Genomic DNA, 13,114 nt, shown 5'->3' on the forward strand with positions numbered 1-13,114 from the left:
AAACCATTTATCTGCTTATACACAATAGCCAAAGGAATATTTGTTTCTGTGGCTGATGTAATAATTATCACAAATTTTGTGGCTGAAAAAACCAGAAAGTTATTCTGTTACATTTTTGGAGTCCAAATTCATGGGCCAAAATGAAGGTGTTGGTGGGGCTATGCTCTGCTCTAGGGCAGGGTCCATTTCTGGCCTTTTCCAGTTTCTGTAGCTGCCACTGTTCTTCGGCTTCTGGCACATCACTCCAGTCTCTGCCTCTGTGGCAGCACTGCCACGTCCTCTTCTGCCTGAAACCTTCCTCTTAATAGACACTTGGCACTGCATTTTAAGGTCACCAGATAATCTAGGATAATATCCCCTTCTCAAGATCCTTAATTCCATCTGCAAAGCCCATTTTTTGCCAACTAATGTTCACAGGTTGCAGGGATAAGGAGGTGGCTATCTTCTGGGGAATCATTACTCATCCTATCAGTGTGGTAAAGCTTGCAAGTAAATTAAAATTTTGTCACTCTGTTCACAAATCAATTTAGCAGAAGATGAGAATAGGACTAATTATCACCTGTATCCTCACAACCACTCCTAAGTTATTTCCTTATCAATACAAATCCCATACAGGACAGTTCTGGGTAATTATTATTCTATACTCATAAGTTTCCTTATGGTTTGGTTACATTATATTGTCCTCCTGTTTATAAATAGTCTTACAGTAACAGTTGACTTCTACAGGAACCAAGTATATTTAAACTACAGTTTGAGTTCCCAGAGGGCAGAAAGTTCTGTTTGAAGTGTTTTACAGCCAAAGTTGCTTTTTACTGTTTTGGGATGTATTCTCCACTTACTTATACCACAGTTTTCAAGGATAATTATTTCAAGTATGCTTTCTGAGAGAACTATGATCAATCTCACTGGTGACACCAGATTGAAGATAAACTTATCACAGGGTCCACATCTGATTGGCAACCTTCCAGGCTGCTGTGCAAATATGGATAAGGTAGAGGCAAAGAATTAATTAAGTTGGCTGTACTAGCTCTCCATGGAGCCTTGTTTCACAGTAGGAGGAAGGGTGGATGCTCGTGAGAAACTCTACCATTCATAGCAACAAACTTATTTTGCTTCATATACTAACATTTCCAGTATGTTCCTATTTTCAAAGTTATTTTGAGCTCACAAGAGATTCCCTGTCAATTTACCCAAAAGCATAGTAACTGAGTAAACTACCTATCTTTCTATTTAAAGAATAGATAGAAGAGCTTGAATGTAATATTTATTTGGTGAATTTACATGTGAGGTCATTTACAAAAGAGATACAGACAGATGCAGCTTTCAGTGCAGTTTCAAATATTTTCACAACAGGCAATAGTCCATGAGAATTTGGAATGACAGTATAGAATGGCACATGCTTCAGTTTCCTTTGTGTTTCTCTACCCAACCCCAAGGTGAAAGAAGGGAGAAGAGTAGAAGAAAATATCAGTGTTCAGGTAAATACAGCCATGCAAATAAAAACTTTTGTAAAGCCAGAGGTCATTCAGAGATGTAGGACATTTCTGTATTTGGGGTTATCAGAAGGTGCATAATTTAAATACAAAATGCAGAGGTCTCAAACTTTCCATCATCCAAATCATCTTGAATTATGTTAACTGCACCAACTAATTAGTGGCCTCTCAGTATTTTCCAAAGATGGATTTTGAAAGGGACTCATTTCTAAGTTTCTAAAAAAGATAGCATTTGTAGACAAATCTTTTTGGTTTCAACAGAATTAAGCACCCTTAAGAGGTGTAAAAATGCTCCTTTTCTCCCAACAATGTAAACCATAAAAATATTTTTTAAATAAACCTCTCCCCATCCTGAGTATTTCAAAACAGAAGACCCATGAAGAACACAACCCTTCCCTCACCAAAAAAATCTAGCATATAAGCAAAGGGATGGTCTATAAAAGTGGAAATTGGAAATAAATCTTAAAGTGACTTCTAAGTAAGGAGGTGGAGTAAATATAAAATACTGCTGTCAGCATCCCTAGTGAAGACCTGGACCTGGGTAGTTCGTCCTTAGAGATCAAGGTTAGCTCATTACAAAAAAAGCACTCTACATGTCCTCAGCATCCTCAAAAATAAGTGGCTCAAAATTCCTTAAGCACATGTAGCCATAATTAAAGCACTAAACTTGTTATTTCAGGAAATACGATGTTCTGGCTCCAAGTCTTACATCCATTTTGAACCTTTAGCCACATTTTCTTCACTAGAAATTTTAAGCTATTTAAATACTCCCATATATCACACTTGCTCTACCTTTATTTAGGTTATACATACAAGCAACCTGCCCTTTGATTTAAAAAAAGTTCTAAAACTTTTTAGAGATGAGGTCTTGCTATATTGCCCAGGCTGGAGTGCAGTGGCTATTCGCAGGTGCAAACATCATGGCACACTACAGCCTCAAGCTCCTGGTATCAAGCCTCTTGCCTCAGCCTCCCAAGTAGCTGAGACTATAAAAAGGTACATGCCGTTGCACCCACTATCCTGTACTTTTAAAAGCACACCATTAAATAGCACTAATTATTATAGAAAATAGTCACAGACAATTATAAACACACTTGTTTCATCTTACCTCTTTGTCTGGTCCACTCTCCATCAATATTCAGTCTTCCAGCACATATATGAATTAGAATATTTTGCATCTGCATAATTTACTGTAAGAAAATCTGCTGTTGTGGACTTTAAGAAGAATGTACATTATCCATTGGAGTGGAAAGGGGTCAAGAGGATTAATAGGTGCCATTAACCTTCTAAAACTCTGCAAAATCAGAGGCATTGTGCATGCTAATATTGGTTTAAAGGGTCTCTCAATTTTACTTTAATCCCCCATTTAACCTTTGTTTCCTTCAAAAACATCAACTGAAAGCACTTCATTGAATATAGATCTATTTTACAGCCTTTACTATGTTAATTTAAAAACCAACATGCTGTAAAATACTTACATTATTCACACCTATATATAAAGACAAAATCATCCAGAACATAATCAACCCCCAACCCCCATTAAAAAATGAAAAAAAAAAAAAAACAAATCAGAGTTTTTATTTGCATGGCCAATTATCATTTGTACTCTTTGCAACTTTATTTTAATATCCCTTTAACAGGTTCTAATCTTTTGTTGCACAGGCAATAAAAGCTGCAAGACTGCAAACTTCCTTCAACAGCCACACCCACAACACCTAAACATGAAACAGATGTAACAAATAACAATACCACAAACAAATACTAATTTCCACCATTCAACACAGTTCATGACGCTGTCTTTAGGGTTTGGTTGAAGGGGGTAAACTTTTAAAAAGAGGGTCAGTCTGCTTTCCTCCTGTTTTATAATGTTGGTGGTTTTAATCCGTATTTCTTTGCAACTTCTATCTGGGCATGAGCGGCATCGCAAAGTGAATACAGATGGGCCATCTCCATTTCTGATTTGGCCAGGTTAATAGCTTTGTTGAACATGTCAATGGCTTTCTCCATGTTTCCTCTAAAAGAAGAAAATTTTTAAGTCTCAGATTCAACAAGCACTTTACAATATTCAGTGACATTTGTAAGTGATGCTACATGAAGTCTGACTACTTTCTACTATGATTCTAGTAAAATGCTTCTTTTATAATAAATAAGAGTACCTACCACATTGAAAGCACTCAATCAATGTTAACTATTACTACAAATACTATGTGCTTACATTATATCCCTTGTATTCTGCGTTTACTGATAAGAACAGTGCGACTAAGGAAATTAATTGGCTTATTTAAAATCATAATTCTGCCTGGTTCCTAAGTTCTGCATGTTTCTACTGTTAACATGAGGCTCCTCTGGAAAGCAGTGACATAATCTCAGGACACTAATGACATGCAAGGGCCTCACCTTCACAGACTGATGTGGGCCCACTTCTTTCCACTTCAGCCTCTTATCAGCCCATCCCCAACCCCACGCACCAGCACTCATCACGCAGTCTATGCGAGTTCCTTGATTGTGCTACACACTCATACCTACATATAACACTCAAGATTTACTGCCTCTGCCTGATTCTGATCAAATTCACAGCTATCTAAGGCCTAGTTCAAATATAATATCTTCATGAAAAATATTTCCCCCTCCACCCCCCAGGGGAACTAGCTGTTCTATCCCCAACATTCCCACAGTTTTATTGTCATTCTGTGCACAGTCAGATGAAATGTGTACTTATTTACAAACACTACAATCTTACTAGCTCCTTGATGGACATGCTTCAATTCACAGAACCTACTATAATGGCTGGTAATTATCTGCTTTTGAGTAAAGTAGATATGCTTGGTAAGTTAAGATATAATTTAAGACTTACAGTCTAAGTGTGGCTAGGGTTCATATCTATATAGTTACCAAGAACCAAATGTCTTAAGCAACTAGTATTAGCTACATACATATCATAATCATATGCAGAAATATTAAGTCCCTACTAATATATATATGTATGTGTGTATATATATGTATAGTGGCATATATAGTCTAACTGGCATACATGTTAGTAACATACATCTTACTGGCATATAAGACAGTTAAGACTCTCTATATATGCCAATAAGAGGTACCCTTAGGGTGACTATATTTAACCCCCTATTACAATGTGTGGCAATATGATAGACTTATTTTAAAAAAAAAAAAATAAGAAACTTTTTTCAAGAGTTCATGTTCTGTCATTAAGCCAATAGCTAGCAGATCTCCAAAATTCTAGGATATTCTGCAATATCATTTATTGAGATTCACTTACTGAATTGTAAGGTAAGGTTCAGAATGGACTTTTTAAAAGTTCAATTAACATGTGAACAAAATTCCATCAAACCCTAAATCGGAGGTCTTTAATTAACCCGGAATCTATGAAAGCCTTAAATTAAAAGCAAAGTGTTTTTGTATGTGCATTATTCTAAGAAGAATCCACAACTTTGCTCAAAAAAGATTAAGAACTACCACCCTATCCTATTCTAGCACAAGAATATTTTATTCACATTAACAAATTAGCAATTAAGAAATCATTTAGGCTGGGTGCGGAGGTTGCAGAGTTAAGATTGTGCCACTGTACTCCAGCCTGGGCTGGAGACACTGTCTCACAAAAAGAAGAAAAAAAATTTAATATTTACATGCCACTGTGATTACAGAATGGTTCAGAAGAAACAGATTTTTTTACCAGCCTATATATATTCTGCCTACTATAGAGCAGGGAGAGGACTACAGGAGGGACTGAACGATAGGAGATTAAGAAAATTGATGCTGCTTCCTGACAAGTGATAGTGCCAAGATCAGTGGCTTTGGCGTCAGTGAAATATGGGCTCAAACCATGTCTTCTCTATTGGCTTACTGTGCAACCTTGTAAACCTAAGCACTCTGGGTGTCAGTTAAACTAGGGATTGTATATTCTCCGCCTTTATAAAGATGGGGGCAAAGATGAATTGAAATAGTACTTAGAAAACATCTGAAGGCTAGTACCTGGCCTAGAGTAGGAAACTCAAATGAATGGCAATGCCAATATTAAGATGGTATATAATAAATCCCATATATAAACAGTTGTCACCTGTTAATGGTGGCAGTTAAGAGCAACTCTGGATAAACATTTACACAAAATAAGGACAGAGCTGCAAAAAATGTTCTTATCTAACTCTGATTTAAAGAAAATTCAGGGGCTCAGAGTTGATGCAACATGCCCAGTTATTTGGCTGGAGGCTTCTTTGTAGGAGGGTCCAGATCTTCTGGACTACCAATCCTTATGTCACTGCCTAAGCACACTACAGGCGTTTATTTTTCTTTTTTCAAACAGGAATAATACAGGTGAAAAGAGGAAAGAACACAATAGACCTTAACAAGTATGTAATAAGAACAAAAAGCTGAATATCTATAGAGCTGCCGTACGTTTCCTAATAACAGACTCCAGAAGTTACCTTTGTACTTCAATAGTTCCCATCGTTTCATAGGCAAAGTCACATTTATTGTCAATTTCAATAGCCTTGCTGATAAGTTCCAAACCTCTATCCAGATCTTGCTTCCACTGAAGCTGAAGTAAACTGCAAATGCAAAAGTATACTCAGATGTAACCATGGCCCAGTATCAGTAGGAATATACATGTATTAATATAACTCAATTTCTGCCTTCAATAAACATATAAAGAAAAACAAAACCTAAAGCAATATATAATCAGCATCAAATTGTCTTTTTTCTCAATTTATAATTGGTTTTCTAGTCTAAGTTCCCTATTACAAAAAGTGTTCAATGGTCTAGGCTCTATTACTAACTTCTCTTGCATCCCTTATTTTTCAATTTTTGTAATAATTCAAGTACACAAGGACACAAACACTGTGTATGCTTCCTATTTTGATATAAGCAACAGCTAACAGGATTTTCAAAATATAAAACAACATAGAGCAAAAATAGTACATTAATTTATTTCTTTTTGTTTTTTGAGACAGAGTCTCACTCTGTTGCGCAGGCTGGTGTGCAGCGGTGAAATCATGGCTCACTGCAACCTCCGACTCCCAGGTTCAAGCGATTCTCACGCCTTAGCCGCTTGAGTAGCTGGGAATCGGGCATGTGCCACCACACCTGGCTAATTTTTTCTAGTTTTAGTAGACACCAAGTTTCACCATGTTGGCCAGGCTGGTTTCAAACTCTAAACTTCAGGTGATTCGCCTGCCTTGGCCTCCCAAGTACTGGGATTACAGGTGTGAGTCACTGCGCCTGGCCTCCTTAACTAATTTCTATAAGAATGAAATGACATCCAGGAGCATTAAGAAGTCTGTTAATTAACTTCTTCTCTACCACAGTCCCCTTCCTCAATGGCCAAAATAAATACATGTTATTACTATGCAGAAATTTATTATCTCATTGGAACAACCACAAAGAATACATACCCTTTATGAACATATGTTGTGGCATTATCTGGTTCCAAATCAATACATTTATCATACATTTCATCAGCTTTACCAAACTGTTGTTGATCTGTTAATGCCTATGAGGAGAAACTTCTGTTATATTATGGTAACTGTCAACCTAAGCAGTTAAAAGTATATTTCTTATTCATTATAAAAATTTCCTTCATTTATTATAAAATTATGTTGGAGATACAGACTGATTTATATTTTACATCTTAATTATTGAAGTTTTTAGGTGGCACTGCTACAAATATGATACTTAACAGTCATTTTTCTTCAGCAAGTGGTTAGATATATGCCATAGCAGATAATCTGGTAAACTGTAGAATACACATAATCCAGTTTTAGTGGCAACTCTAATGTCACATTCTCATAGGTACAGTCACATCACTTATTCATAATTTATAATAATACATCCTAAGGGAATTATCTTCTTTTACGGAGACAGAGTTTCGTTCTTGTTGCCTAGGCTGGAGTGCAATGGTGCAATCTGGCTGATTTTTGTACTTTTAGTAGAGATAGGGTTTTACCGTGTTGGCCAGGTTGGTCTCGAACTCCTGACTTTAGGTGATCCACCCATCTTGGCCTCCCAAAGTTTTGGGTGGCATGAGCTACCTCACCTGACCAGGGAATTGTCTTAAGGGCAATATTAATTTGGAAGGATAAGTTAAGGTGTACATGTTAAATGTCTTCAGAGCTATTTCTTTAAAATTATTGATTTTTTTTAAAAAAGCAGCTATAACTGCTTCAACTATCTCCAAAAATAATTCCTAATATTATCTAATACCTAGCCCATGTTCAGTTAACTCCAGTTAGTTATAAGATGACTTTTAAGAACTGTGTCATTATATTTAACTGTACAGCTCTTAGTCTTTTTATATCTAAAATAAGCTAACTTAGATGAAATATTTCAAAAATCACTCTTAAAAATATCAAAGAAATATAGTCAGCACATCTTCTTTGTAATAAATCAGAAAGATGTAGAAAGTAGAAATATTTTTATAGCTTCCGCCATTGGGAGCATGGCCTCATTTCCCGATACATGTATCTATCTCTATTTACCTATTGTTTTTCTTTCACATGGTTGAGTTCATTTTGTATACAATTATCCCTTTAACAATAGGCAGGGCTATATCTTGCTTTGTAACTTTAGAATTAATGTAATTTTTAATGGCTACATAATATACCATTAAGAGAGTGTACCACAATTCTGCAAACATAATTCAATCTTCTGTTGAACATCTAGGATTTTCCCCAATTACCTGTCATAATTAATGATAATTACTTTGAAAACAAACAAAAAACCCCAGCTATAATCAACTATTTTAAGGCAAATCCCATGGCTGAAATGGAAGGCACAGTTCTGTGGATATCAGATTATGCTCAAGCTGTAACTGTAAGAGTTGCCCAACATCTCAGCCAAAGCTTGGAGGGCTAAGAAAGTTACACTAAGTACAGACACAGACACACACACATACACACACACACACACACGTACAGTATGTATAAAGTTACATATACTATATAGTGAAGCTATAATTAGAAAACAAAAGAAATGTTAGTGCAAACTGACTGTATAATGCTAATGCTAATGAGAAGACAGCTCATACAAATCAAATCTATCTTGAAGGTAGAAGAGTAATAGGGAAATGCGCTGTTGGGAAAGTTCTGCAGAAGAGCTGTTCCCCAGCAGTGGTTGCTCTTCGATGGCCTTTGTGGCCTTTGTTCTTCTAGATGGTTCGAGAAATCTGCACCCAAAAAAGCCATTCGGAATTCCATGACAATGATGAGGATGTTGCTGTCACTTCCTGGTTTGTTCCTAATTATAAGGCACAAACTTAAGTGTACCCATTCATAGAATTAAAATGTACACTTGTCTTATTTTAACTTTTATACATTCTTTAACATCTTCTATTACATGTAAGTACTGCTTTTATAATTAATTAAATAGAATGTGTACTTAACAACCAGTGTTTCATTTTTTTTTTTATTATCACTATCTTGTCTAGGAACTGTAAATAGCAGAGACTGAATAGATAATTTCAAACTGAGGTTAAAGAACTTCTGGGTTGTATTTCATACCCCAAAATTTCAATGTCTAGTAATGCAGTTATATATAAGACCTACCTCTAAAGAACAGATTCAACACAAATCAATTTTCTCATAGTTCCACCCTCAATAAACCCTTAAAATCCTTGTGAAATTGTTCTTATAACCTGCCTAGAGATATCATGAAGGAAATTAAGAACAAAATAAGCAACCTTAAGAATGGTTTAAGGAGAGGGTTCAACCAGGGATGGTAATTTTTTGTTGTTGTTTTTTTGAAATGGAGTCTCACTCTGTTGCCCAGGCAACACATCACTGGAGTTCAGTGATGCAATCTGGGCTCACTGCAACCTCCACCTCCCATTTTCAAGCAATTCTCCTACCTTAGCCTCCAGAGTTCCTGGGATTACAGATGTGCACCACCACACCTGGCTAATATTTGTATTTTTAGTAGAGGTGGGGTTTCTCTACACTGGTCAGGCTGGCTCAAGTGATCTGCCTGCCTCGGCCTCCCAAAGTGCTGGAATTTGTAGGCGTGAGCCACCACGCCCAGCTAGGGGATGGTAATTTTTTATTGTTTCCTATTACTTTTGTAATTTAAAAAAAATAATAAAGAAAAATAAATTATATAGCACAGCAGTCCCCAACACTTTCCCAGCACTTTTGACACCACAGACCGGTTTTGTGGAAGACGGTTTTTCAAAGGATGGGGGTGCAGGGAGGAGGGATGGTTTTGGGATCAAACTGTTCAACCTCAGATCATCAGGCATGAGAATGTAATGCTGATGATTTGACAGTGATAGGAGGTGAAGCTCAGGTGGTAATGCTTGCCCAACGCTCACCTCCTGCTGTGGAGCCCCATTCCTAACAGGACTTGAAGCAGCTGTAGTCCTGACACACAGTATTGAGATGGCTAGTTTATGTGGATACCAAAACCAGTTTTCAACTTTAAGAAAGAAAACAGTCACTCAGAGATCACTTATTTGAGGGGAAAATGACTGACTACAAGAAGCTAAATCATTTTCATTTAAATGGATGATTTAAAACTATTAAGTTTTCAAAAATTTCAGACCACAATTAAAAAGTTGAGATAATTCAGATTTAAATCCTACTTTCCACAGCTTCAGTCCTAAACCAAGAGAGTTTCAAGAGAATTTTAGATAAAGCAAAGATAAATTAAACGCTACAACCTAGCCATATAAACAGGCAGTGAACTAACAGAAAGAAAAGCTTTTCTGTGGATATTTTCTCCACCAACTGCATACGGTATACTTTCCTAAGGTAATTGCTTTTTGCAAAACCAATCCAAATGAAGACAGGAGAGAAATTCTCGCCTTAAGTTTCCTCACGTTGAGTTTAAGAGCATGTTTTCCAAATTGTGTAACAAAGGAGCCTCTTCTGAGGTGATTCAGGACCAACCAGGGGCCATGAGAATCAATCAGGAGCAAAGCCACATGCTTCCAAAGAAGCTGCAACCATGATAGCACTGTTTTCTGATTTCCATCCTGAGATTTAGCATGTGAATGCAGTTATTTTTTAAAAACCTGAAAAAACATTTACCTGAGCATATAGTGCATAGCCTTCGGCACACCTTGGAAATTTCTTTATGACCTCTTCAAAACCTTTCATAGCTGCTTGGATTTGTGAAGAGTTGTTTCCCGTATATGCCTGGCGGTACTATAAAAAAAATCAAAACAGGACTGTCAAATCAAGAACTCAAAAACTCATGGAATGTTAACATAAACACATAAAATTACGTAACTATTTCCAAAAAACAGGTGATTTGCTAACATAATCTGCAGCATCCAAAAGGGTTCCAAGTAGGTATTTCAGCAGCAGAGAGCCAAAGATTATGCACAACCAGGACTCTATGGCCACTATACAATTTCAAGGTCTTTAATACTGTAGAAGAGGGCATACTAATTTGTAAGAAGTGAACTTTGCAATAAATGAGAGAATTTTAAATCTAATAGAATTGTTGTCATTTTTTAATTCATAATATAAATATATTTATATTTGTGACACAGTTTCTTTCTTTAAACAGAAAAGTCTTTTAGGACTCCTAGCCATATAGCTAGGAGTACCTTATTTTATTAGAAATGAACTTAAAACAAAAACCCAAAAAACAAAAACAACCTTTTTAGCTTTGTGTTTCTGAGTATTAAGAAACAGTTCTCTGAAGCAGTCAGAGAGCAAGTTACATGGTGTCATGTTTGCAGAGTATTGCCTGAAAATGCTTTTGCAAACAAAGATACAGATTTACAGTGGAGAAGCAGGGAGACCAGTTCTGTTTAGGGGAAGTATAAAATCAGGGACAAACATCTATCAAGATGAACTCCAATAAATGTCCAGAGAAATACAAGAGCTAGGTATCAATCAGCATATATGTTTACTAGCACCTTTCTTCCTCAGTAGTTATCCTTTGGGAAAGAAAGAAATAAGGCTTTGTAGGCAATGAGATACTCATTTTTGTTGACACAGGAAAATAAAAGTGATGTTTAGGAAAATACAGAAGAAAGTGGTACCTACCAATGCAAAACATTTCTGTGCTTGTGCCAGAGCAGACTCGGGTCGTAACCTAATACATTCATCAAAATCTGCCACTGCTTCTTCAACTTGATCCAGCAGTATTTTCAGCTAAGGAAAAAAATACATTAATAATTCAAATAGGCACATCAGTTACTTATTCTGTGTCTCCATTATGTAGTAATTATTCAATATATAATTACTTTTTAGAAACAGTGAATTTTAAAATCTTGTAATTTAAAAGGAAAGATTCCAAAACAGAAAACTGGTATCCAACTTTTAGAAAGGACTACAAACCAACCATTTCTGCGTTGCACTTCTGATCATTATTAAGCAAGAAATTGCTTCTTCTAGAAAACAAAACATCTCTGTACATTCTAATATCAAAGCAGGTTAGACATCAGATAATTACCTTTCAAATTAATCTTCAGACACTACCAGTGAAGACTGAAATGTCAAGAATTTTAGTTATCTCAATACTTAAAACCCTTCTGAAAGAAATACAGTCATGTACTGCATAATGACATTTCAATCAACAGACCGCATATACTATAGTGGTCCTATAAGATTACAATACTGCATTTTTACTGTACCTTTTCAACGCTTAGATATGTTTTAGACACACAGATACTTGTCATTGTGTTATAACTGCTTATATGTGGTACAGTAACATGCTATACAGCTTTGTAGCTTAGGAGCAACAGGGTATAACATACAGCTTAGGTGTGTAAAAGTCGATACCGCCTTTGTTTGTATAAGTACACTCTATTATGTCTGCACAAAGAAATCGTCTAATGCACTTCCTGGGCAGGACACATGACGGTATAAGGTAATATTCTCAATTAGAAAGAACTTCAGCTCTTCTGTTATTATAATGCATAGCCCTCACTTTCTACCATAATACATTCCAATAAGCCATGTTAAGCCAAATATAAAGCCATGTTTTCCCTACCTGAGGCAGTAACTGGAAACTGTTTCTTCACTATGTATTTCTACTAAAAAACGAATATGCCTATTATAAAACTTCAAAAGATAAATATATTTAGTTTTACTACTTGGACAGTCAGGCTATTTCCTTACAGCAAGAAGCTTACAAAAATCATCCTTTTGATTCTATAATTAATTCAGATTGCTTACTAAATGTTATTAATGTTTTACTCATGAACAAGAAACACCTGAAAAACAAACTTGAACTTTGTTTTTGTCTTCTTTCATAAATACCAAAATTACAAAGACAAATGTTCAAGACAGACTAAACAAAGGCCAATTCACACTGTAAACCACTGTGATACTTTGCTCACAGCTATCAGAAATTATATAAGAAAACTCAAGAAAATTATATAAGAAATTCTCAAAAACTGTATCAAATAGCTCAGTCCAAAAGTCAGACCTCTAGGTAAGAATACAGACTTACCTGCCCTCGGTGGTGATAAACATCTGCATTCTGAGGATCAATGTCAGCAGCCATGTTGAAATCCTGAGTGGACAGCAAAGGCTGCTGCTGTTGCATGTACATGCTGCCCCTTTTGATGAGAGCATTCGCTCGAAGCTACACACCCCAAGTGAGGAAAGAAACATTTATCATTACTTTTTTTTTTAATTTAGTTTCTTTAAATAACA

At 36.0% G+C, this 13,114-nt stretch overlaps 1 protein-coding gene across 1 annotated transcript in view; it reads right to left on the minus strand.

Moving 5' to 3' along the window:
• Positions 1-1,251: 1,251 nt before the first annotated feature.
• Positions 1,252-13,114, minus strand: part of TOMM70 (translocase of outer mitochondrial membrane 70) — a 38,394-nt gene continuing 26,531 nt past the window's right edge. Inside the window, exons 7-12 of the mRNA XM_002758864.7 lie at positions 12,909-13,043; positions 11,498-11,605; positions 10,529-10,645; positions 6,902-6,999; positions 5,936-6,058; positions 1,252-3,507 (exon numbers count right to left, since the gene is read on the minus strand). Of these exons, the coding sequence (XP_002758910.1) occupies positions 3,354-3,507; positions 5,936-6,058; positions 6,902-6,999; positions 10,529-10,645; positions 11,498-11,605; positions 12,909-13,043 (735 nt within the window). The 3' untranslated portion in view covers positions 1,252-3,353. The remainder of the gene's footprint in view (positions 3,508-5,935; positions 6,059-6,901; positions 7,000-10,528; positions 10,646-11,497; positions 11,606-12,908; positions 13,044-13,114) is intronic.

This window comes from Callithrix jacchus, chromosome 15 (assembly GCF_049354715.1).
Source record: "Callithrix jacchus isolate 240 chromosome 15, calJac240_pri, whole genome shotgun sequence".
Classification (NCBI taxonomy): Eukaryota; Metazoa; Chordata; class Mammalia; order Primates; family Cebidae; genus Callithrix; species Callithrix jacchus.